Raw genomic sequence first — 21,566 nt, 5'->3', positions numbered from 1 at the left:
GCAATATGTTTTATATATTCCTAGCCCTTGTTTTGGCCATAATCCACCATTCCCTTGCAGAGCAAGTGCAAACGGAGCAAACAATTGTCGAGGAATGGAGCTGGCAAGACAACGGCAACGGAGACTTTGACCGTTATCACTACTACTCAGCGCTAGATAATGATGATGATTTGGACGGCGATGAGGATAAAAGCGACTATGAATATGAAGAGGATGGCGGGGCAACTGCCGCCGGCTGGGACCAGGATGAGGAGACGTGCGAGCAAAGCTGTCCCCGATACTACCGCCCCGTCTGCGTTCTCCGCAATGGCCGCAATGTGACATTTGCCACGCTCTGCGAGTTCCACAACGAAGTACGATGTGCCCACGATCTGAGAAGACAAGGTCCTGGCTATACGGTGCCCATTTTTCAATACCAACATGATGGTGTCTGCTAGACAATAAGATTTATTCAGGAATAATCACGAATATTGGGAAAGTGAGGGGAATACAAATGAGGATGAAATTAAAGAGGAGGGTGCTATGACAACTCCCATCTGCTGGGTCCAGGATGACGGTAAAGTATCTCCCTTTAAATAAAGACATAAGCTTGTCAGCAGGTATAAAAATAATTATAGGGAAAATGTAATTATATACATACATCCAAATATACATAATTCAGAAAAAATTAAATATGCCCGGGATACAATTATTTTAAAAATATTTATGTGTTACGTTACATACATATGTATGTATTTAATGTATACAGTTCTAATTAGCATATTGATGTTATGATTACTGTATCCAGAAGCTGTGCACTGCAGTTGTAATGTTAAGATTACTATTCTGTAGCTGTACTTGCAGTTTTCATAACTGTAACTGTAACTGTACTTTCGCGCCTTTATAACTTTGCAATAATGGGAACTTAACCAAATAACAACTTTTGTGACATAACATATAAATATATTTAAAGAAACCATTTTACCATTTACCTTTTTAGCGAAGGCAGCTATCTGCGTTGCTGGTACAACTTAAAAGAAATCACACTCACTCACTAAGCATCGAAAATATTTTGAACACCTGAGCCTTTACCGGCGACTCCAACCTGCGATCGCGCGTAAATCCTTGGCAGGCAAATATTATTTATGTTGGCTTACTAGGCGCGATTCATTCGGTTAGCTTTTGAAGGCAGGACCGCCAATAACACTTGGGACACTACCAAAAGCACTTTCAATATTGATTTCACCGCACTTTTTGTGAATTTACACAGCTTAACTTTGCGCCAAAACACAATTAACAAAACGCAAGCCGTTAACTAATCGATCAAAATGGGTGCGCGAATCACAGTTGATTTTGACATATCGATATATCGATTGCATTCTCTTCTTATCGGCGACTGCTTAAAAATTTATATTCAAAATTCGAATTACCAAAACTTTTATACATTACTAGAGATTGCCGAATTTCAGAAAAAAACAAATTAATTTTCTTTCCACTACCCGATGCAGTAAGCAGAATAACTAAAATTAAACTGTTGATTAAGTTTATTGCAATTTTCATATGAAATGGGATTTGCTTTCTAAGAAAATTTGCTTTCTTGTACACAGATTTGTTTGTAATATTAGAATATTTCAGTTTAAAATATTTCATGGGCATCTCATTTTTGTGAAAAACCAGGGCTTTGATGAACTGGTTGACATTATTTGGGCAGTTAAGACATTGCAAATTCTGTTGTATTTACGTTTAAAATGTACGAACTGTGCATACAGGTAAATTAAACTTTTCATCTGTATCTTTAATATATTTTTGTAAAGGAAAATACATTATCTTATGGTTGGTTACAGAAAATACAAAGACAGAGTGTAATGTACATACAATCGAGTTGTTTAAAACTTTAGGTTAAACATATACAACGCATACAACAAATTGAAATGTTAAAAGATACAAAAATAAGTTTACAATGGGGACATGAGAATGCTGCATAATTTCTACGCAACGGATTTTACTGTTTTATACAATTTCCATAGACACCAACATAATTAAGTTGCATTTGAAGGGGATACTAACTACTGATTTTAGTTTTTTGTGATTACTGAACCGACTGACACTATACTATGTATATGCATAACTAAAGCTCATCACTTGTTTTGGAGCCCTCTATTAGGTATATATATGTGGGTATTAAGACGACTAAAACTAGTTCTGTGTGAGAAGACTACACACATCAGAATGGTTTAAATTATATAGCGAAGAGCACAGGATCAGTTAGAAACGAAAGCCCAAAAGAGTTGGCAAGACTATGCCGCCTCTTCCACTGACTTTTAACTTTAAAAACGAAACTAAAAATTACGTTGGTGCTTGGGTATCTGTTAATTTTGACGCTGATGAAGATAAGGATAGCTTAGACCTTTTAGCATATGGTGACTGCGGTTGTGACGCTTCAGCGTCTAGTCAGTTATCAGTCTCCAGAGGCTTGGCCTCCTCCCACGAGAAGCCGGCGCGTCCGAAGTGTCCATAGGTGCTGGTTCGCTGGTATATTGGCTGGCGCAGGTTTAGGTCCCTTCACACAAAAATATAGACAATATTAATGAGATATGTTTCAGCATCTAGAGCTCGACACTTACTTGACAATCTTGCCGGGCCTGAGGTCAAAGTTGCGACGAATGATATCCAGGAGTTCCTTTTGTGACTTGTGGGAAGTTCCGTAGTCGAACACAGTTATGGAGAGAGGCTCAGCAAGGCCTATGGCGTACGACACTTGGACAAGGCAGCGCTTGCAGAGACCGGCCTTAACTAGTGATTTGGCCACCCAGCGTGCTGCGTATGCTGCTGATCTGTCGACCTTGGTGAAGTCCTTGCCAGAGAAGGCACCGCCGCCGTGGGCGCCCCAGCCTCCGTAAGTGTCTACAATGATTTTTCGTCCTGTAAGCCCAGCGTCACCCATTGGTCCACCGATGACAAAGAGCCCACATGGATTGATGTGGACAATGGTATTCGCATCGATGTATTTGGCGGGAATGACAACTTTAACCACTTTCTCCATTACTTCCGAGCGCAGGGTTTCTAACGAAATCTTTTCAGAGTGCTGCATGGACACTACAATAGTGTGGACACGCTTGGGAACTGCTGATCCCTGATTGAAGAGGTACTCGCAGGTGACTTGTGTTTTGGAATCAGGGCGAGCCCACCAAAAGACATCTGAGCGACGCAGCTCGGCAATCTTTTCATTCAGTTTGTGAGCCAAAACGACGGTTAGGGGCATGCATTCCTCGGTTTCATCTGTAGCATATCCAAACATGATACCCTGCAAAAAGTTTATTTCGCTGTAGCAATAATCATTACTGGTAATCACTATTTAAAAGTAACCAAAACCAAAAAGTATCAGTAGCGTTAGATAAATAAAATACATTTGGGTTAGGAAAGGGTAAACCAAGCATGAGGTAAGACATTGATAGCTCTAGACTGTGATAGCTCTTGATGTGGAGAAAAATTTGATGCACTTAGCAGTCGAAAAGCGGTTAACATAATTAGGTTAGTGAGGTATGAGCGAGCAGTAGTGTGCCTTGGTTTTGTGCCTTTGCTATATCTAATTGTGGCATTGACTAAAAAGTCAAAATTTAAATGATATGGATTTTGCAGCTTCAATTAACAAAAAATACGATAATATGGTTGGTTGGTCGGTTGGAGAAATATTGCAGCGCTAAATATGATATAGTGTCAAACAGATGAATTTTAAAGGAAATAGCGATAAAGTCGTCATACACTACTTCTATTAGTTACGAAAATATATAAAGGCAACAATAAACAGAAATAATAGAAGTGGTGATAACACCCCTTCCAAAGAGCTTAGTAACGCCCTACCACCGTGAATATCTAACTGAATATCAACTGAATGACTATCTATAGAAATTAAAAAGATGCGTCGCTCTTCGGAAAGGGCCTTTGATCCCGGCCTGCCGAGACTGCTACTTCTTTACTGCTTCTAATTCACACCTGATCTCCGGCACCGATCTCTTCCTCGGCACGGTTGACATGCACTCCCGCAGCGATCTCAGGCGATTGTTGGTCCAATGCCAACAGCACATTGCACGTTTTGAAATCGAAACCTTTTGTGAATTTCGAAGCGCGATTGCGAAGTGCACAATATCGTTAAATGTTTTGTATTGGTTTGTATCGAGATTGGTTTTATATGAAACGAAAAGAAAGATAAAAGAGAGGAGCGCAGCAATGGTGCACATACACAGGAAAATGTCTGTAAGTAATGTTTATAATATGATTTGAAACACCCTATTATTTTAAATTATAATTAAATATATATATAGAAGTGGTTTACAACAAAATTATTTTCTATAATCTTCAAGGAACTCCCTTGAAATATGCTTAGGCTAGTGTTTTTATATTTTGCTTATATACCAAAGATAAGGAAATCTTTAAGGCTTCTTCCACTGGTCAAACAAGCCGCATGCAAGACTCCTCTTGGTTCCATAAAACGGTAACTAGCGGAATGGTTTATGGTTTTATAAATCTCTCGATGAATTTAATAGAATGCAATTTATGTGGTTAGAACGCCCGCAGTGTATTCCAAATGTGTGGTATGTTATGTATTTCAGTCATTATAGATTTGCTTGAGGTACAGTTGTTAAGTGGTTATCTGCACTTTGCTCTAAATGATGGTATTTGACCAAATGGTTCGTAGATGTGGGGAAAAGTCAGTTTTGGATGTCAGCTTACGAACATTTTTTTTTCTAGTGTTTGAGAAAAAAATAGTATTCCAATTGCTTATCTGCTTTTAATGACAAAGGCGAAACTCTCGGCGGCCTGTGAGCAAGCCAAGTTAATGTGGGAAAGATACGAATTAAGGGGAACACTTAACAAATGAACGAAACGAACGAACGCACACACACTCTCCGCATCACTTAGGGCTAGGCGGTAGAAGGAGAACGGAAAGCTTTGCTGTACCTGGTCACCAGCGCCGACGTCTTCTTCCTCGCGGTTGATATGAACACCGTTGGCAATGTTGGGCGACTGTTGCTCGATGGCTACAAGCAGGTTAAGTGTCTTCCAATCGAAACCTTTTTGAGTTTTATTTGATTTTATTGTTATTTAATATTGAGTTAACAGTAGTGTACGTAAGATCGACGTAAGGAACGAACTGTAATACCCGCCCACAAATTGTTTATGTACTTAGTGGACACTTACCCTTGGAGGAGTCATCATAGCCGATGTGCTGCACTGTTTCACGAACAACCTTCTGGTAGTCGACCACAGCCTTTGACGTGATCTCGCCGCACAGCAGAATCATGCCTGTCTTGGCGACGGTTTCTGTATTAAATATTATGGAAAGTGTTAAAAGAACTTCATTACACAAATCGGATTTCCAAACACTTACCGCACGCCACCTTCGCGTTGGGATCCTGCTTTAGATGGGCATCCAAGATTGCGTCGCTGATCTGGTCGCACATTTTGTCTACAAAAAGAAGGTAAACAGAGGTAAGCCAGAGGTAAGCAAAGGAGCAGGGGCAAGCATTGTGGTCAGGGAGTGGGAGGGGAAACGTGCCAAATTGTTTTTCGGTGCAAGGCATCAAAATTTGCTAGGCCATGCGGTTTAATTTAATCTGTCTGCTATTGCCAGCGAAATTCAATTCCCAGAACAAGAGCCTAGGGCGACCATAGTGTTGTCCAAACACAAAATGATGACATTCGAAGCAGAATCGCTCATGAAATCCTTGGAGTCGGATTCATCCGATATCAGTCGCATTGCTCGCGCTTTGGTTTAAGACTTGGCGCGTAATTGGAGCCGCTCAACATTCGGCAGCTTTTCGTAGTAAAAGCGTTATCGAACTCGAATATTGCGTCAGCAATAGCAACATAAATTACCAAAACTGTTGACTCATACAAATGGCGCATCGTATCGATTTCAGTTGGGAAAATTATTTCAAGAAGTTTAAAACTAGTTAGGTCAAGGGTGTAAAGTAGCAGCTCTGGAATGGGTGAAAGGGTTTCTAATTTCCGGCTAGTCTGTCACTCATTCATTACAAGAAGACAGGTGATATTAATGTCAACCATTTGGGGTGTATTCTTATCATCAGGGCTGTCTAGGGCGAGCTTGCCAAGCCGACTTAATTAGCATTATAAAATACAGAATAGTAAAAGTAATCAATGCGTAGTATAAAAGGTCGCTCGGCTTATCAACAGATGTTGTCAAACACATTACTATACTGGTCGCTCCTGGTGATATAAACAAACTCTGGCAGGGGCGAAAAGACCGAGCTCGAGCAAAACACGTGGTTGGCAACTTCGGTGGAAAAAATAAGCTTTGACAGCGGTCTAGAAAACTGTTAGATATGATCAAATTTGGGCCTTGTTTTGATCGTCATCTGGCATCAAGTGTACAAGTGCATGGACAACATAGAATAGCGTAGAGAATGCTTCAATTTGGCATCTCCCATGAGCCGCAAGCACATGGTGCGCATGACGTAGTCTCTCTGTACATACATACATATGTGAGAGCCGCAAACGATAAAGAACCAGTCTATAAATTGCGTCTGCCCATCCAAGCACAAGGTTTGGCCCGCCGCTGTGCGGGGCTTTCAAGAGAAACCAGCTGTTCTCGGTGGTCCCAGGTTTCCGGCTTTGTCACCGGGCGATGCAACGGAGGCACGCTTTGCACTGGCCCTTCCTCGACTTCTCAACCTCTACAAAAGACGCGCAAATTGGGTAGAAATCAGCAGAGGTATGCTGCACAGCACTTCGTCGCCATTTTGTTAGAGTTCAGGCGGTAGGCAGTAGTTAGTAGACGGTGGAGGTGTGGAATTGGGTATACAGGAACAGGGACACAGACAGGGACTCAGACAGATGGGCCTCAGACGCTGGAGAAACAGTTTGGTTAGGTTATGAGCACCGCCAGACGACGCAAACAAACATCTCTCACTACGCACGAAAGTGCATTTGCGACTGTTTCGGGTTTGACACTGACACTAACGCTATGATGCAATAAGAGGTGCCGCAGATGCAATGGCAATGTTTTCATGAACCACTTACCTGGATGACCCTCGCCAACGGACTCGGAAGTGAACAGGAATGTAGCTCCGTCTTCCATGTCATATGAGTTGCCATTGCTGCCGTTGCACCCGTTGGCGCTGTGTCCGTTTGTCTTTTGCGGCATTTTGATGGGTAGTTGGTGATAACTAGCTCGAAGTTTGTAGGTGCGATGGGGGAGCAGTGCTATAACCCGAGTTCCGGTCGGCTAAATTGTTGGTGGAGCTGTGGAAACAGAGTGAGAGAGAGAGGCGACATTAGCGGTTGCTAAAAAACGCTTAACGAAATTGATTTTCCGAACTCATGCAAAACACATCTATTTTCGCATTCGCGGATCTGCGCTATAGGCCGCCTCGAGGCTGTTGGGATTTTCCGGTATTTGCACACTTTTCGTTTATAGTTTTTTATATAATCGCCCTTCTTTTATGTTTCTATGCTGCGCGTTTGCCACAATCGTTGCTACATACACGACAAGCACGTTGCGCGGGTTCACAGCAAAACTAGTCGCTGGGCGAGGGCTGAGTGCTGGTAGATGTAGTTGTTTTAAATGCGTGTTCGACTGTCTAGCTAACTAGCTATTGGTTCAACAAAATATACACACTGATTCTGAGTTCTACTGGTTCAGCGACGGCAACCAAATCAGCGGCACAGCCAACACACGTCCTATCGTGGCGACGGTTCTGTAGAAAAAGAGCGCACCTTTTTAATGTCATTCAGAATTTATACCTCCAACGAGAGAGCGGGCCTTTGCTTATCGTCGCAAACGGAGATGGCGGTTCTCTTCGGTTGACTCGACTTTTATTTTGGGGCTTATTTGGGCGCTCTTCGGGGAACTTTCCTAGCGTTCTCGGTACTCTCAAATAATTTTACTTCTTCAGTATCTCCACGTTTTTGGTTTTCAAGCAGCTGTTCCGTCGCCCAGCGTTGCCACCCCGCTCGGGAGTGAACTGTAGCGAATCTAGTTCCAGATCCTTTCGGTTATACTCACTGGGATTTTGAATAAAGGATCCGACAAGTTATGGACTATAGTCTCGACTGGCTTCCTGCTCAACCTGCGTTCGACTGCGGGTGACTTTTACAGGCGAATAATATTTATAAATTTTTGTAGACAGCATTTGAGAAGATGAGTCGGCAAGAAATAAGAGCTTATCAGAACAAAACTATGTGCTACCACGGCAGCCACCTATATACCTAATTTTTAAAATCTGTTTAGCATTGCTCTCTCGGCTTCTCCTATATACAGCAATTGAGTTATACATATTTGATGATATAGCCAATCGCTACCCGAAGCGCAATTCGAGGCGAATTTTGAAACGAATGTTCACATGTATCCGTTGAAACCCTAGCTTTCCCTTAACGTGGAGTGACTGACCTTTTGTGGATGAATCGTTCGACACTCTCTGGTCAAGGAAAGTCGTCTATTAGGGTTTTCATATTTGTACAATCTGTACTATTGAAAAAGTGCTCGCGTCATGCCACAGCCAAGAAGACAAACAAGGTCTGCCAAGATCAAGGCGCTTGGTAATCAGTTTTTGCATGTACATTTTTTAAAATTCTAATACCCACTGAAAATAACCGAAAACAACAGGCCCCATTATCTTTCAAATTATGTAGGTGTGACCCCCCTGGGGCCATAGAAGATCGCGTGTGCCTCAACGAACAGATGCGCAAGGCACATTATTCCTGAGCACAAATGGTGGGTGCCTGCAAATTCTAGATTGTGGCACTGCATTTATTCGCAATCGCTGATGCCGTCAGTTATTGTACTTATCTAAACTTACTTATTTATCACTTTTCTTTCAGTAAAAAGAAGCGTTCTTAAAAAGTATCGGACTGAATTATTATTCTTACTTAATAAGCCCCATTTTCAAGCCATCTGCACAAGAGCTATCAGCTATTTATGTGACCTCAGCACCATGACTGGGCATAAGCGAATTATTAAAATTCATCCTTTATACAGTTAAATGTTAAATACATGGAACGCTATTACACTCACAATTTCCGTTTAAATATATGAAAAGCACGCGCCAGTTAACCGAAATGATACGGCAACTCTCCCCGATATACGTCAGATAGGGCGATAAACAGATGTTTGTGAAAAAAACAAATTGAGCAAATAGTGAAAAGTTAAATGCAAGCGTTATTAACGACCACGTCACATTTTGTCGGCCAAAATGAGGGTTTGGGTAGCTTATAGTGCGGCTGCACTATTTCTCCTGGTGCAAGCTGGGGCGGAAAGCATCAGCGGACAGAAGGTGCCCCAAAGCAACACATCCAGCAACATCACCACGCCAGATAGTAGTAACTCCACGCACACCGTGTCGGACGACCTGGCCGGCAGTCCGCTTGGAAAGGTCCCGCCCTCGACTGCTGCACCTGGCAATGCAAGTACCACGAGGAAGGGGAACGCATCCACAGTGGTCACAGAGCCGCCTCTCATCGATTCCCATGCTGTCGAGCAGGAGCACAACTCCTCCCTCTCACTGTTTTTCGTCATCTGCGTGATCATGCTGGGCATCCTGCTTATCCACTCGATGCTGCAGACCGGCTTCCAGTACCTGCCGGAAAGCATTGTGGTTGTCTTTCTGGGCGCCTTCATTGGCCTTTCGCTGAACGTCATGTCTGGGCAGAATGGCAGCTGGAAACGCGAAGAGGTCTTCTCGCCCATGGGCTTCTTTCTGGTGCTCCTGCCGCCCATTATATTCGAGTCCGGCTACAATCTGCACAAGGGAAACTTCTTTCAGAACATCGGATCCATACTGGTCTTTGCCATATTCGGCACCACGATTTCTGCACTGGTCATCGGGGCGGGGATTTACCTGCTGGGCCTGGCAGAGGTGGCATTTCGGCAAGTTTAAGACAGATCAATTGCCAAGTTCGTTCAATAATTACTCGTCATTTTTAGATTAAGCTTTTCGGAATCCTTTGCCTTTGGTTCACTCATCTCTGCTGTTGATCCAGTGGCAACAGTGGCAATTTTCCATGCACTTGACGTAGACCCCATACTCAACATGTTGGTATTCGGCGAGAGCATCCTCAACGACGCCATATCTATTGTGCTGACTGCATCCATCACCCAATCCGCCAACGTGAATGCTGAAGCCAGCACTGGAGAAGCCATGTTCAGCGCGTTGAAGACTTTTTGCGCGATGTTCTTTGCTTCGGCAGGCATTGGAGTCATATTTGCATTAATATCGGCTCTCCTTCTAAAGCACATCGATCTGCGAAAGCATCCATCCCTCGAGTTTGCAATGATGCTAATGTTTACCTACGCACCTTACGTCCTGGCAGAGGGAATACATTTAAGCGGTATATCAATGTTTTTGCCAATGACTCTCAACATTACATTTTTTTCCAACAATAGGTATTATGGCTATACTATTTTGCGGAATTGTGATGTCCCACTACACGCATTTCAACCTATCCACTGTAAGTCATTGCTATCATCTCCCTATTTTATATATTGTTTAAACTTTTTTAATCGTAGGTTACTCAAATTACAATGCAGCAGACGATGAGGACACTAGCCTTCATTGCTGAGACCTGCGTCTTTGCTTATCTGGGATTAGCCATATTTTCCTTTAAACACCAAGTTGAACTATCTTTTGTTATATGGGCCATTGTGCTTTGCCTTATTGGTCGCGCTTGCAATATTTTTCCGCTCGCGTTTTTGGTCAACAAATTTCGTGAGCACAAGATCAATAACAAGATGCAGTTCATTATGTGGTTTTCGGGCCTACGCGGAGCCATTTCCTACGCGCTATCTTTGCACTTGAATCTTGACAGCCAGGAGAAACGACACGTCATCATAACAACTACGTAAGCTTATTCCGGCTTGTAAATGTTGCGCAGTCATTGAAGAATTTCAATTTCAGATTAATCATTGTGCTATTTACCACGCTAGTTCTGGGGGGCTCCACAATGCCACTGCTGAAGTACCTTAAGCCCGGCAAAAAACGACGCGCACGCGGCTCTGGAAGGAGTACCACTGAGGAAGGAGGACGTCGGAACGGCAGCGGTCGGAAGCGGTCAAAATCTATTTCCCTGTCAAAAACTCGCGAATGGGGCCAAGCAATCGACTCTGAACACTTGTCTGAACTCACTGAGGAAGAGGACGTTACTTTTACCCAAGCGCGCGATCGTTTTGGGCGCATGGATCGCAAGTACTTCATTCCGTTTTTTACACGTCGGTTTAATAGTCAGGAATTGCATGAGTGCAAGTCACAGATGGCCGACCTAACTAACAAGTGGTACCAAGCCATTCGAGTTAGTCCATTGGATTCAGATGAATCTGACGAAGAGATAGGGCTAGCGTCGAGCACAAGTCAAAGTCATTTGACACGGTCCTAGAGATTTTCAGGGCTGTTTTAGGGAACTCTGCAGCTGTGTCGCACTGTGTTGAAGAACTTAGAAGGCCAAAGGGAACGATCGTATTTAATGCTTAAGTTCCTCTAGTTAATGTTTTTAGAGTTTTTATTTATATAACGCGGTGATGGTTGTTATGTTGTGTTTATTTTTCTTGTTCCAGAATTTTCATTTTGTAAGATCCAACGGCAATGATTCATTTATATCACGGTAGCTCCTTTATTAATCCGCTTTAAGCAGTATTACATTGCACACGAAAGATGGTCTTCAAAATGAAAATTTGGACATCACATAAGCAGACTACGTCAGTAAGTTAAGTTACAAATATTTATTGATACGAATTATATGCTGTATTTGTGATTTTGTACATTTTTGAAACCAAATAAATATCTAAGTGTGGTACGTGTAACAAAAACTGGTCATGCCCTGCTTGTTGAAATTCTAATTTATAAATACATATCAAATGATAATATTAACTATTAAAGTAAAATTGACTACAAAAGGTGTGCGTTTTGGTAACTTCTACAATTCTTCGTGCGTGGACTCTTCACCGAGCACCGTGGAGTCTGAATCACTGCGCACTGCAAACGAAGTACAAAAATCGTTAGATGTCTTAGGGAAATGTTAAAAAATAATGCTGTTCAAAACTCTCGTGTATCTCATAAAAAATATGAAAGGAATGTTGACATGACTTTTTGACTTATAAAGACTTCATGATTAGTTCCTCCAACTGTTTTGTATCTATTTGGGGCTGGTGGCCGCCTTCTGCCTCCGAGTTGATCCAGTACTCGGAAACAGCAATGTACCCTGCAACTGCCGCCCCAACAATGCAACCCCAAGCAATGTGAGTGGAGCTCTGGAAGATGACGCAGGTGGCCACGCACATTCCGAAGTAGGTAAGCATTCGTGTATAGCTTACGTAGTTGCTGCGTTGCTCCGCAGAAATATCTTTAATGATCGGAGGCGCAATACAGATAGTGGGCCATTCGTGGCTTAAAAGCAAATATATATTTAATTGCAGTTTTACTTACCATGGCACTTTCCATCCCTCAACTCATAGCCATCCGCACACTTTTTGCACATGTCCGGACCATCACCATCGCAGCCATCGCAGGAGCGATCACACTCCAGGCAACTAAAGGAGCCCTCATTGTTCACGCAGAACTGCTGCGGTCGGCAAGAGTTTGGACGCTGTTGCTCCAAGCACTCATTAATGTCGACACATCCTGCCTCCGAGTCCATGCTCCAGCCCTTCTTACACTTGCGGCAGCTCTTGGGACCACCTCCCGTGCAGCCTCCTTCCCCACATGCCGCATGACACTGTGTACACAACAATTTCTTTTCGTCCCGGAAGGACTCGTAGTGCTCCGGTCCACAGTCGTTGCAGTTCGGACCCGCATAGCCGGGATCACATTTGCACTTTCCGTTACCCTTCCTAGTTCCGTCTCCTTTGCATTTTCCTAAAATTTGTCATGTGTGAAGTAGTGGCCTTTAATATTTTTAGCATATCATAACTTACCATTTCCGTTGCACTCGGTGCAGGGCAGGCAATCTGGTCCGTAGGTGTTCGCCGGACAGCAGACAGTTAGCTGGTCGATGCAAAGCCAGGAATGCAGGTCCGGACTCTCCGTCTGTTTGTGGGTGAACCAGTCCTCGAGAAGAGCCTCGTGCTCGTTAGCCAGGTTGTGGCAGTGATCCTTGTTTATAACTTCTCCGTCTGAGCATAGCTTCTCCTGGATCTCTACCAGCCGCACCTCGCTGTTCTTGTACGAACGCAACTTTTCCTCCTCCCATGCCGTGTCCCCGCCCGCGTGTCCGCGTTTTGTCCTTTCGAGTCCTGCCCTAAATGAGCCAACAAGCTGGGTGCAGGCCCTGCAGGGCGGAGGAACAGGCTTTTCGGGTGAAAATGACGCCGAGGCAGCGGCTATGAATACTAGCGCTGCGGGCCAACAATCCTTGAGTCTCATTATCATTTATTTGTGGCCCTTTTTAGCCGGCGAATTATCTGAGTTTACGTGTAATTGAAGCCGACACCATCGATGAATAAAGACATCGATAGTACACTCGATAGTTTCGCTAAAATCGATAGGCCTCGTGAGTCAATGGTACCTCACGGAGCTCACTCTCAGTTCATCTAACACCAAAGAGGACCGTTTCTCCCATGCGATATTCGACAATAATCCAACCTGAGACTAACGGTTTAGTTTATAGTAAAAATATTAAAAAAGTGTAAAATTTATTTCATTTGCTTCATAATATTTCGCTTAATCTATTAGATGCTTAAGAAGAGTGACGCTGTTATATTAGCAAGTATAGAGATCGATAAGTTAAAATTAAAGTTTCACTTAAAATAATCCGATACGCTAGACATGAAAAACCAAAAGTATTGTTATAATTGGTTGCAGACTATGTCGTGCAAGGAGTTACCATTTCAAAGGAGTACTTTTGTTGTTGTACGCGTTGGCCCTAGAATTGGGTATATTTGGAAAAGAAATTAAGTAAATGAATATTTAATTAATGGTCGATTTGGTCAGCTAAAATGTAATAGTAAATTCATTTATGATTTTGCACAGATGGTTTCTAAAATAGTCATATAGTTTAATATTACTACATTATTATGACTTATTTTAGAAACCATCTATATTTGGCTGGAACCCAAAAATATGGGAATAACTAAGTATAATTTCTCTCTAATATAGAGTAGGTCGTAGAGGAACAAAAAAGAAAGACATAAGAATTTAAATACATATACATACATATGTATACAAAATAGATTTTGCCTTTCCACTGTATACAAATAAAAACTTACTTGACAACGCCATGATTCTGGACTGATGTAAGCGTAATAAAGGGAGTCAATCGTTCAATGAACCGATCGTTGTTACGTTCCAACTCTCGTTGGTAATCTTTTTGGTCTGAAAGTATTAGATTGCGATTTTTCTTCAAAGCATCAGCACAACGTTTTGAAAACTCGCGAAAGCACAACCGAAGTTTGTTTTGGTGCTTTGTCGGTACAGTTGTTCCGTCGGATAAATTGGAAAGGAACACACTCGCCATTTCCATCGGTCCTTGGTTAACAGTGGTTCCAATACATCCCTGGAGCACCATTTGCAGTATTTTGGGGTCGGCTGGCTCTTGATTTGTGGCAGCCGCCAGCTCCAATGTCTTCTTTTGAATATCCTGGGCAACGAAATTTAATATTATTAACTACTGGGATATTACCACTTAACTTACTTCAATTGCCACTTCAATGGGTTCCAGAACTATTTGCTGTCTGCTGATTACCATAATGCGTGTTTTTACGTAGGGAAAGTGATTCGCCGTGGTCAAGATCGTTTTCCGCTTACACTGCTCATGTAGTTCTCCATGGGCCTTACCATTTTTGGTAAAAGGCGTGGCATATATAAAACGTTCTGCATAAAAAAAAAATGTTTAAATTATAATTTTAATTTCCAGTTTACATTTGTAATTCATCTCATACTTATATTGAAATTCCGCTCGAAGTATGTCTCACGATGACGCATTTCATATGTTTCAAAATAGGGTTCAACATAAGTTATCTGAATGTAAGCCTTATCGGGATCCAAACTATTTACATCAACTGTATTAGAATCTTTAATGATATGCACAGAGTCCGGTCCGAATCGTTCAGTGTAAAAGTTCTAACGTGGGATTTAAGAAATGTAATAATACTCTTTGTTTCAAAATTGCAATATATACCTGAAGCCGACTAAATATCTCGGGCAACTTTGTCAAGGTTGGCTCCTTATAAATGAATTCCTGCTGATCCAAGTCTCCGAATTTTCCGCCATAGAAACCAACACGAAAGTATGTGCCAAAAACTCTCTTACCCTGTTTAAAAATATATGTATAGTTTCCGTTGGTAAAAATTACACAATTTTGTTACCTGTAGCTGGGATATTCGATTAAATGCCTCCTGCAATTTTCCATGAACTTTGCTTAGCTTTTGAAAATCTCTGTTTGCCTCGCATATGGGTATTAGAATTTTGTACACTTCGTTCATTGCTTCATACATGCCAGCTACTTGAAAAGAATTGGAGGCTTCTTCCAGCAAGGCCTTTAACCCAGTTTCAGTGAAATGATTTCCTAGGCAGATACCATCCTCGCCGGGACTTAGCACATCATCCGACACTGCCGACTCCATTAGTGTGTTAGGAGAAATTCGTTGAAAACTTACAGCTCCAACAGGCAAATGTGTTTGTGACTCCAACATGCTAAGATATTCAGAGACTAAAGAAGCAGCGTGTACATAGCACATGGCTGCTTCAGTGTGATTTGCTCGCTCGCGGTGTTTTTTAGCCATATTTTCCAACCAAGTTAGCCGTAGATCAGGATTATTTTGGTAGCCCTTGGCAATACGATTCATGAGGTCAAGCAACATTTCTGGGTCTTCTTGATACTCCTTCATTTTAACAGTATCTGACAGTATCATATGCAGGTTAAAAAGCAAATCTTGTACTTGCTCAGGAAAAGATGTCTCCTGCAGGTCGGTGTCGGATTCAGCATAAACTAGAACTGTTTTAAGCGCACGGCGTAAGGATTGCTCGCTAAAAACCGAACTTGTGCCAACTAGGGAGCTTAAAGACATCGTCACTTGCATCTTAACTCGGGCAAAGTTCTATACGAAAAAAACCATTAAGTTAGTTATTAAAACCTTAACAAATAAAACACAACTTACATTTCCAATTTCGAAATTTTGTCTCATTAGTAAATATAGTGATGCAGCTGCCTGTGATCGAATTCCTGGCAGAAGGGATCCACAATGTTTTAGTAAAATTAGACACAAATCAGCACATATGTCGGTCTCGTCGTCGAATAATAAGTTTGGAAATTTAAAAATTAAGGCGCGCTGGGAGGCAAACAAGTTTTGCAAGGCCAAAGTAGATTGATTCCGCGACAAGGAATGAAGAAGCACCTTTAGCACAGTTCCAAGAAGATTATGATAAAGATTAGCAGCAACATGAACAATAATTTCCAGGGTATCGAGAAGTACAAGAGCAACTTCAGTAGCCAAAGAACCTTCGATGAAATGACTCAATTCAAGTTCATGCTCACTTTTTCCCACACCATCAGCATATTGTGAGCGATATGGCATCTGGTCTTTCCTCCAGCGGAATTTTTCTGTTGAATTACGATCTTTTCGGCGATTTATTAAATCATAACGCGCTGAGTTTGTGCCTCTAATACATTCTTCCAACTTTTCCTTAACATCAGTAGATCCAGTTTTCCTAAAACTTTGTGTGTTCGTTCGTTTAAGAGTGGCGACGTTTTTTTGTCCTGTGTACTCGAAAGTTTTCAGGCAAACATTAACACCTTGCAGCATTTGGTGCACTCTATGTGGACTTAAATCCAAAAGCCACCGGTATAAAACGTTGCGCTCCAAGTTTTTCAGCACCCACAGAAAACACACCAATAAATGGCGAGTATTCTCCGAGCTAAGGGGTAATTTGTTTTTGACTTGTTCATTCAAATAGGAGTAGGGACGACTTCCCGATATTGCAAATGCCACTTCCGGATTTATGGTTGATGCTGTAATAGTTTGATGTGGTCCCTGATAGTCCTCAAGTTGACCGATTTGCTGCAGACGATCCTGCTCAAGGCCATGTTGATGCAGTTGAGGAATGCAATCCATCACTATGGATAGTAGCGGTATGTATAAAGCAGCCACCCTTGCACGCGCATCAGTTTCGCTGTACCGAGCGTCCAAATCGTGAGATGTCATCAGGTTGCGAATACATCGAATTGCTTTTCCATGTAATTGGGGGTTTGGCACCTCCATTACTGCTGCCAAATCGCTCAGAACAAGCCCGATTAGAAAATGTTGTTGCAGGAACTCTTGACTTAGGTCGGCGTGAAGAGCTCTGTCCAGTGATCCCTGTTAAAAAAAACCAGAAATTAATACAAATGAATGTGTATTGTGTGTACTATGACTTACGCAAGAAGTTTGGCTGTTGCTCGACGTTGTGCTTGGCGTGGGACTGCATGGCGCAGTTACCATTGTGTAGGAAGTTCCAAACGGCAAGTTTAAAGCTACAAAGTGCTCATGACTACACACAATTCTTAAGAAGTCTATTTTATAGTTCATTAGATCAGGTATTGAAGCATTCTTAGAAATCAGAACCTTGGTGTACGTTTTGATCAGGCCGAATACAAATCCCCGATCCATGATGCTTAGTATGTCAAATATAAAGAAGCTTAAACTTGCATTTAATGACTGCGCTAATTTGGGTTCGTTACTATGGTAGCCGACCACTTTTGTTGTTACAAGGTGCACCAGGGTGGATAGATCATCATTAAACTGATGAGGAAATCGATGTTTGCGGGGACCATTCAAGGTATTTGAACAATGCAAATGTTCAATCATAGACTTGACAATGAGCTCAAATAAAAACCACGAATTTGACATGGCTAAGTCTGCTGCCTTTCCACTTGCAACGACCCAATGCAGGGCTAATTCTTCGTGCAGTAGCCGGACTTGGACGTCCCGCGCTGCCATCGATTGAAGGATATCAATGGACAGTTCTGAAAAAGAATATGTTTTATTTAAAGCCTTCAAAAATTATTTATTTACCTTTGCGATCCAAACTTCGTCCACTTGCTAGCACATTATCATAAAGGGTGTACGATTCGCTTAATTGCAAGTCTTCTGTTGTGCTGCGACTGCATGTCAGTCGCTGTTTGCTTTGCAATGGATGCGGAATTTTAGATTGAAATTGCACATATGTTGATAGCAAACTTTGCCGTCCGTATTGGTCGTATTGATCGTCGTTAAGTATTGACAACAAAGATGATACTAAACAAAGAACTTCGAAAACCGTGGATCCCAGAGACATGGCGTGTCCACCAACTTTGTGGGTCACCACCAACAATTCAATAAGCTTATCCAGGACTAGTGGTAGATGCCTTACTAATGGCTCACGATTTGCATATTCGATATCCAGTAAGCATTTCTTTAATTCTGTCTCTATATTATTTTCGCCAATGTGGGAAGGTATATTTCGAGTGTCTAGATATTCGCAAATTAAGAAGAATCGATCAAGGAAGGAATCCAAAGTATGAATTGCAGTCACTGCTTCTACATTAATAGAAAACACGGCTCTATGATTGTCCAGCCATTTAATTCCAGGCAGGTGAACATTCGGTGGTATGAAAGAGTAATTTTCCGGTGGTGATTCTACCATAACAGGAAGATTAAATTCTCCAACCTTAAGTTTTCCATCTTCCAGTAAGGGCAGCCATGTGTAGCCGATTGGAGTCTCTACTGACGGCTGTACGTCCTGTGGTTTCTTTTGACATGAAACATGGTAAATAGTAAACAATAAGTGGTGATGCTGCTTTATTGATGCAGGCAGCGCTATTTTTATTTCATCGTAGAAAGATGGGCATTTGTTATGATAATTGACAGCCGTAAATGCTTCAGTAGAAAATTTTGGACAAGACGACTTGCCGTAGATGGCATTGACTGCATCTTTTGGGGTTTCTCCAGCCATTAGTTGCACGCGAACGGCAATGTTTCGAGCAGATCCTGCACGCGAAGAGAAATTTAGCTCCTTTGGTGACACAAAGAGCAGATTTCTATAGGTGTAATGTGGGTTGTAAATTGCCGATTGCGGAAATTCCAAGATTTCCTTAATTGGGCGAACGTTATCTGCACTTTGGGGGTTTATAGTTGCCAATTCTGGCGTTAATGCATTCTTGGCATCCTCGACGCAAGGTGATATTTCTAATTTAATAGAACCTGGTATGCATTTGTACTTCTTCATAACTGAACTTGGTCGTTTTAACTCTGGTAAAATTTTATACAAATCCTCGTCTTTCATTTTATCCGCCTCTTGTTTGAAGAAGCTTGGTACTGTTATAGTGATAGGACGAAAGTTTTCTACCACATTTGCAAAGTCATCTGGAGACCAGGATCGGTGCTTCTCCTTTCGTTCAAGCGAACCACGTCGGGTAAGCGTTCCGCTCATATCGTTTGCCTTTCGCCTTAGTTGATCAAAGCTACTTGTGGAAGACTTACGATCTAAGCTATTGGAGCTTGGCGCTGTACCCAAGCTGCTGCCAGTGCCACTTCCAAGGGAATCCCGTTCCGCGGCGCCAGCGTCTTTGCTTTCAAAGTTATCGCCATTAAAAACATTTGTCAAGTAGATTCCTGTCCATGCAAACGGCATTCGGTATTTGCCTAGTCGCTCACAGTAGTCCACAGCGTTTGATTTTACTTTCTCTCGATATTTATCTTTGTCTTCCTTAAGATACGGCTCGACAGAATTGTTTATGTCACCCTGCAAAACTTTTTCCAGACGAATCACGAGAAACAAATCATTACTCGGATATGAAATTTCAAATATGGCCGAGTGGCTTTGGGTACTTATGTCTGCGCACTGTACGTGACTTGACAACATGCGCTTAAGGCTATCTGCGTTCATGTCAAAATAGAAATTTTCTGAAATTTTTTGACGTTCCTTGGCATCATAAATGGCCATTGATGCAAATATGGGTTCCACTTCCAGCTCAAGCCGAAGCTGTAGGCATTTAACCTGAATGCGATGACCCATATGTTCAACGGGAATCTCCGCGAGCAGGCGGCGTTCAATGTTTTCCTCCGCATCAGATTCCGGATACAGTGAAAAAAGAGCCACTTGTCGATCTTGCTGCCGGCGTGCTTCATTGGATTGATCAATATGCTCCGGAGGTACATTGTCAAGCAAATTTGGTATTAGTGGGTCATTAACCGAGCGTCGAAGGTCAAAGCTAGCCCAAGAACCACGCGGGGTCAAAGTGTCCGTACAAGAGCTTACTGAAGCCAAACTTGCAATGGATTGCCGAGAGCTTGGTGTGCAGCTTTCGCTTTTATAGGCGAACGCTTCTTCAAATGACGAAAAATCCTTGTCGATCTCGAATTCCTGCTGGTACGCGGAGGGACTTATGGTTCCACGGTCGATACGCTCGCGGATATAGCAAGAGCTGGAAAGGTGCCGTTGTGCATATTCAACCACCTTCCATGGGCGCGTATAGCAGTTCACACATTCTTGTACGTGATGGGGCAAATCAGACCTAAAAGAGACTGTAGCTAGCTGTTGTATAAATTAGGTGCATACATACAAGTTCTCGTTGGGAATAATGTGATCCACTGTTCGGATTTTTCGGGGAATGATTTTTACAGTGACATCTCCTTGAGGAAAGTCCAATATATGTTTCAAGGGGTCCCGGTTGATAATGTTCATATGCTGGGAAAGAAATTCTTCGTAGTCAAGAGGCTCTGTCGGTGACACCTTTGGAACAAATAGAATACTTTAAAGAGGAATGCTATATTTTAAATAATAATGCTCTTACCGACGAACCACACAGGGATGGGTCTATTGCCTTTGATAAATGGCAAACAGAAACATTTTTTCGTACATCCGCTGCCGACTGTCTGGGGTTTTTACAAATTGATGTATATATACACGAATTAAGGGAGTTTCTTTGTTAAATAAAGCCATTGCCTTTAGTGAACAACTTACTTTGAAACTTTTTGCACAAACGAGCGCTGCGCATTCGACATTTTGGGAAATTCTTATGTTTATGTGGTCTAATTCTTTTCTTATTTATTTTAACACAAAAAAATCTAATTTTGTATTGGTTTACTCGCAGCGCCGTCGATAACCATACTCATCGATTAATCTTGAATTGCTAGAGATGATCGGTAAGCCGGTACAGATGAACTGGTTCCAGTTCTGATTAATGTGAACCGCATAGTAATGTAATAGTATTGCCAGTTTTTGGAAAACTACTTTCGTGCTAACTAACCGCCCACTTTTGTCACTATCTTGTAGCCGAGGAAATCGACTATTGTGTTGAATCCGTTTTTTTAACAAAAATGCGAAATTTTTTATATAACATAGTTCTATAAATTATGTCCATAGATATGTTCTTTTAATATTTTTTAAAACTTTTCGCAGGTGTAAATTTCGTTAAAAACATTTTGGGATAGACTGGTTTAACTCTCATAAAAATGTACATTTTTTCATAGTCCTTATCTAATAGTGAATTAGTACGAAAATCGTACTACTTACGAACTCATCATGCATATGGCGGTTTATTTCGATTTTATTTTGCTTCCGGCCGAACAACATGTGCCACAAGTTTTCACTTTCACCCACGAGCAACAGCTGCAGTGACTTTGG

The 21,566-nt window shown here is 42.0% G+C and overlaps 5 protein-coding genes across 12 annotated transcripts; 2 read left to right on the top strand and 3 right to left on the bottom strand.

Annotated features, from left to right (window-relative positions):
* The first annotated feature begins 5 nt into the window (after positions 1-5).
* Positions 6-532, top strand: LOC122626760. The gene has a single exon (XM_043807136.1). The coding sequence runs from the start codon at positions 6-8 to the stop codon at positions 435-437; it is 432 nt and encodes a 143-aa protein (XP_043663071.1). The 3' UTR covers positions 438-532.
* Positions 533-1,505: 973 nt separating this feature from the next.
* On the bottom strand, positions 1,506-8,093 carry LOC122625957 (S-adenosylmethionine synthase). Of its 6 annotated transcripts, none has more exons than XM_043806032.1 (7): positions 8,006-8,093; positions 7,021-7,242; positions 5,369-5,446; positions 5,179-5,301; positions 3,973-4,085; positions 2,604-3,283; positions 1,506-2,539 (listed from the first exon to the last, which is right to left on the bottom strand). In XM_043806032.1, the coding sequence occupies exons 2-7, from the start codon at positions 7,142-7,144 to the stop codon at positions 2,431-2,433; spliced, it is 1,227 nt and encodes a 408-aa protein (XP_043661967.1). In that variant the 5' UTR covers positions 7,145-7,242; positions 8,006-8,093; the 3' UTR covers positions 1,506-2,430. The 6 variants fall into 6 exon arrangements, with proteins under 6 accessions (XP_043661967.1, XP_043661969.1, XP_043661968.1 ...); XM_043806034.1 differs by lacking the exon at positions 8,006-8,093 and adding an exon at positions 7,744-7,892; XM_043806033.1 differs by lacking the exon at positions 8,006-8,093 and adding an exon at positions 7,717-7,874.
* A 987-nt stretch (positions 8,094-9,080) lies between these two features.
* LOC122611807 (sodium/hydrogen exchanger 8) lies at positions 9,081-11,791 on the top strand. Its single transcript, XM_043785142.1, has 5 exons — positions 9,081-9,865; positions 9,923-10,326; positions 10,382-10,446; positions 10,505-10,836; positions 10,893-11,791. Exons 1-5 carry the CDS (start codon positions 9,192-9,194, stop codon positions 11,365-11,367), a joined length of 1,950 nt encoding a protein of 649 aa, XP_043641077.1. The 5' UTR covers positions 9,081-9,191; the 3' UTR covers positions 11,368-11,791.
* LOC122611808 (cysteine-rich with EGF-like domain protein 2) lies at positions 11,696-13,435 on the bottom strand. Of its 2 annotated transcripts, none has more exons than XM_043785143.1 (3): positions 12,902-13,435; positions 12,414-12,842; positions 11,696-12,330 (listed from the first exon to the last, which is right to left on the bottom strand). In XM_043785143.1, the coding sequence occupies exons 1-3, from the start codon at positions 13,353-13,355 to the stop codon at positions 12,083-12,085; spliced, it is 1,131 nt and encodes a 376-aa protein (XP_043641078.1). In that variant the 5' UTR covers positions 13,356-13,435; the 3' UTR covers positions 11,696-12,082. The 2 variants fall into 2 exon arrangements, with proteins under 2 accessions (XP_043641078.1, XP_043641079.1); XM_043785144.1 differs by having other exon boundaries at positions 11,696-11,963.
* Positions 13,436-13,550: 115 nt separating this feature from the next.
* LOC122611806 (dedicator of cytokinesis protein 7) lies at positions 13,551-21,044 on the bottom strand. 2 transcript variants are annotated; one of them, XM_043785139.1, is made up of 13 exons: positions 20,904-21,044; positions 20,734-20,815; positions 20,503-20,672; positions 17,975-20,454; positions 17,339-17,925; positions 16,082-17,278; positions 15,290-16,021; positions 15,103-15,234; positions 14,864-15,044; positions 14,617-14,795; positions 14,192-14,562; positions 13,810-13,848; positions 13,642-13,745 (listed from the first exon to the last, which is right to left on the bottom strand). In XM_043785139.1, the coding sequence occupies exons 1-13, from the start codon at positions 20,942-20,944 to the stop codon at positions 13,724-13,726; spliced, it is 6,213 nt and encodes a 2,070-aa protein (XP_043641074.1). In that variant the 5' UTR covers positions 20,945-21,044; the 3' UTR covers positions 13,642-13,723. The 2 variants fall into 2 exon arrangements, with proteins under 2 accessions (XP_043641076.1, XP_043641074.1); XM_043785141.1 differs by having other exon boundaries at positions 13,551-13,848.
* Between the last annotated feature and the right edge of the window lie 522 nt (positions 21,045-21,566).

This window comes from Drosophila teissieri, chromosome 2L (assembly GCF_016746235.2).
Source record: "Drosophila teissieri strain GT53w chromosome 2L, Prin_Dtei_1.1, whole genome shotgun sequence".
Lineage (NCBI taxonomy): Eukaryota > Metazoa > Arthropoda > Insecta > Diptera > Drosophilidae > Drosophila > Drosophila teissieri.
This window is presented reverse-complemented; position numbering and strand designations above follow the sequence as displayed.

What these genes read in the sequence shown, in the direction of transcription:
- LOC122611806 (XM_043785139.1), bottom strand. Translation starts at nt 20,944, where the DNA reads ATGTCGAATGCGCAGCGCTCGTTTGTGCAAAAAGTTTCAAA. An exon ending in TTTGTGCAAAAAGTTTCAAA is followed by an intron (nt 20,816 to 20,903) that starts GTAAGTTGTTCA and finishes TAAAAACCCCAG; the next exon opens with ACAGTCGGCAGCGGATGTAC. An exon ending in AAAATTTCGAAATTGGAAAT is followed by an intron (nt 16,022 to 16,081) that starts GTAAGTTGTGTT and finishes TTTTTCGTATAG; the next exon opens with AACTTTGCCCGAGTTAAGAT.
- LOC122625957 (XM_043806032.1), bottom strand. Translation starts at nt 7,144, where the DNA reads ATGCCGCAAAAGACAAACGGACACAGCGCCAACGGGTGCAACGGCAGC. An exon ending in CAACGCGAAGGTGGCGTGCG is followed by an intron (nt 5,302 to 5,368) that starts GTAAGTGTTTGG and finishes TATTTAATACAG; the next exon opens with AAACCGTCGCCAAGACAGGC. An exon ending in CTATGATGACTCCTCCAAGG is followed by an intron (nt 4,086 to 5,178) that starts GTAAGTGTCCAC and finishes AATTCACAAAAG; the next exon opens with GTTTCGATTTCAAAACGTGC.
- LOC122611807 (XM_043785142.1), top strand. Translation starts at nt 9,192, where the DNA reads ATGAGGGTTTGGGTAGCTTATAGTGCGGCTGCACTATTTCTCCTGGTG. An exon ending in CTGGCAGAGGTGGCATTTCG is followed by an intron (nt 9,866 to 9,922) that starts GCAAGTTTAAGA and finishes CGTCATTTTTAG; the next exon opens with ATTAAGCTTTTCGGAATCCT. An exon ending in CACGTCATCATAACAACTAC is followed by an intron (nt 10,837 to 10,892) that starts GTAAGCTTATTC and finishes TTTCAATTTCAG; the next exon opens with ATTAATCATTGTGCTATTTA.
- LOC122626760 (XM_043807136.1), top strand. Translation starts at nt 6, where the DNA reads ATGTTTTATATATTCCTAGCCCTTGTTTTGGCCATAATCCACCATTCC.
- LOC122611808 (XM_043785143.1), bottom strand. Translation starts at nt 13,355, where the DNA reads ATGATAATGAGACTCAAGGATTGTTGGCCCGCAGCGCTAGTATTCATA. An exon ending in CACCGAGTGCAACGGAAATG is followed by an intron (nt 12,843 to 12,901) that starts GTAAGTTATGAT and finishes GACAAATTTTAG; the next exon opens with GAAAATGCAAAGGAGACGGA. An exon ending in GAGGGATGGAAAGTGCCATG is followed by an intron (nt 12,331 to 12,413) that starts GTAAGTAAAACT and finishes CGATCATTAAAG; the next exon opens with ATATTTCTGCGGAGCAACGC.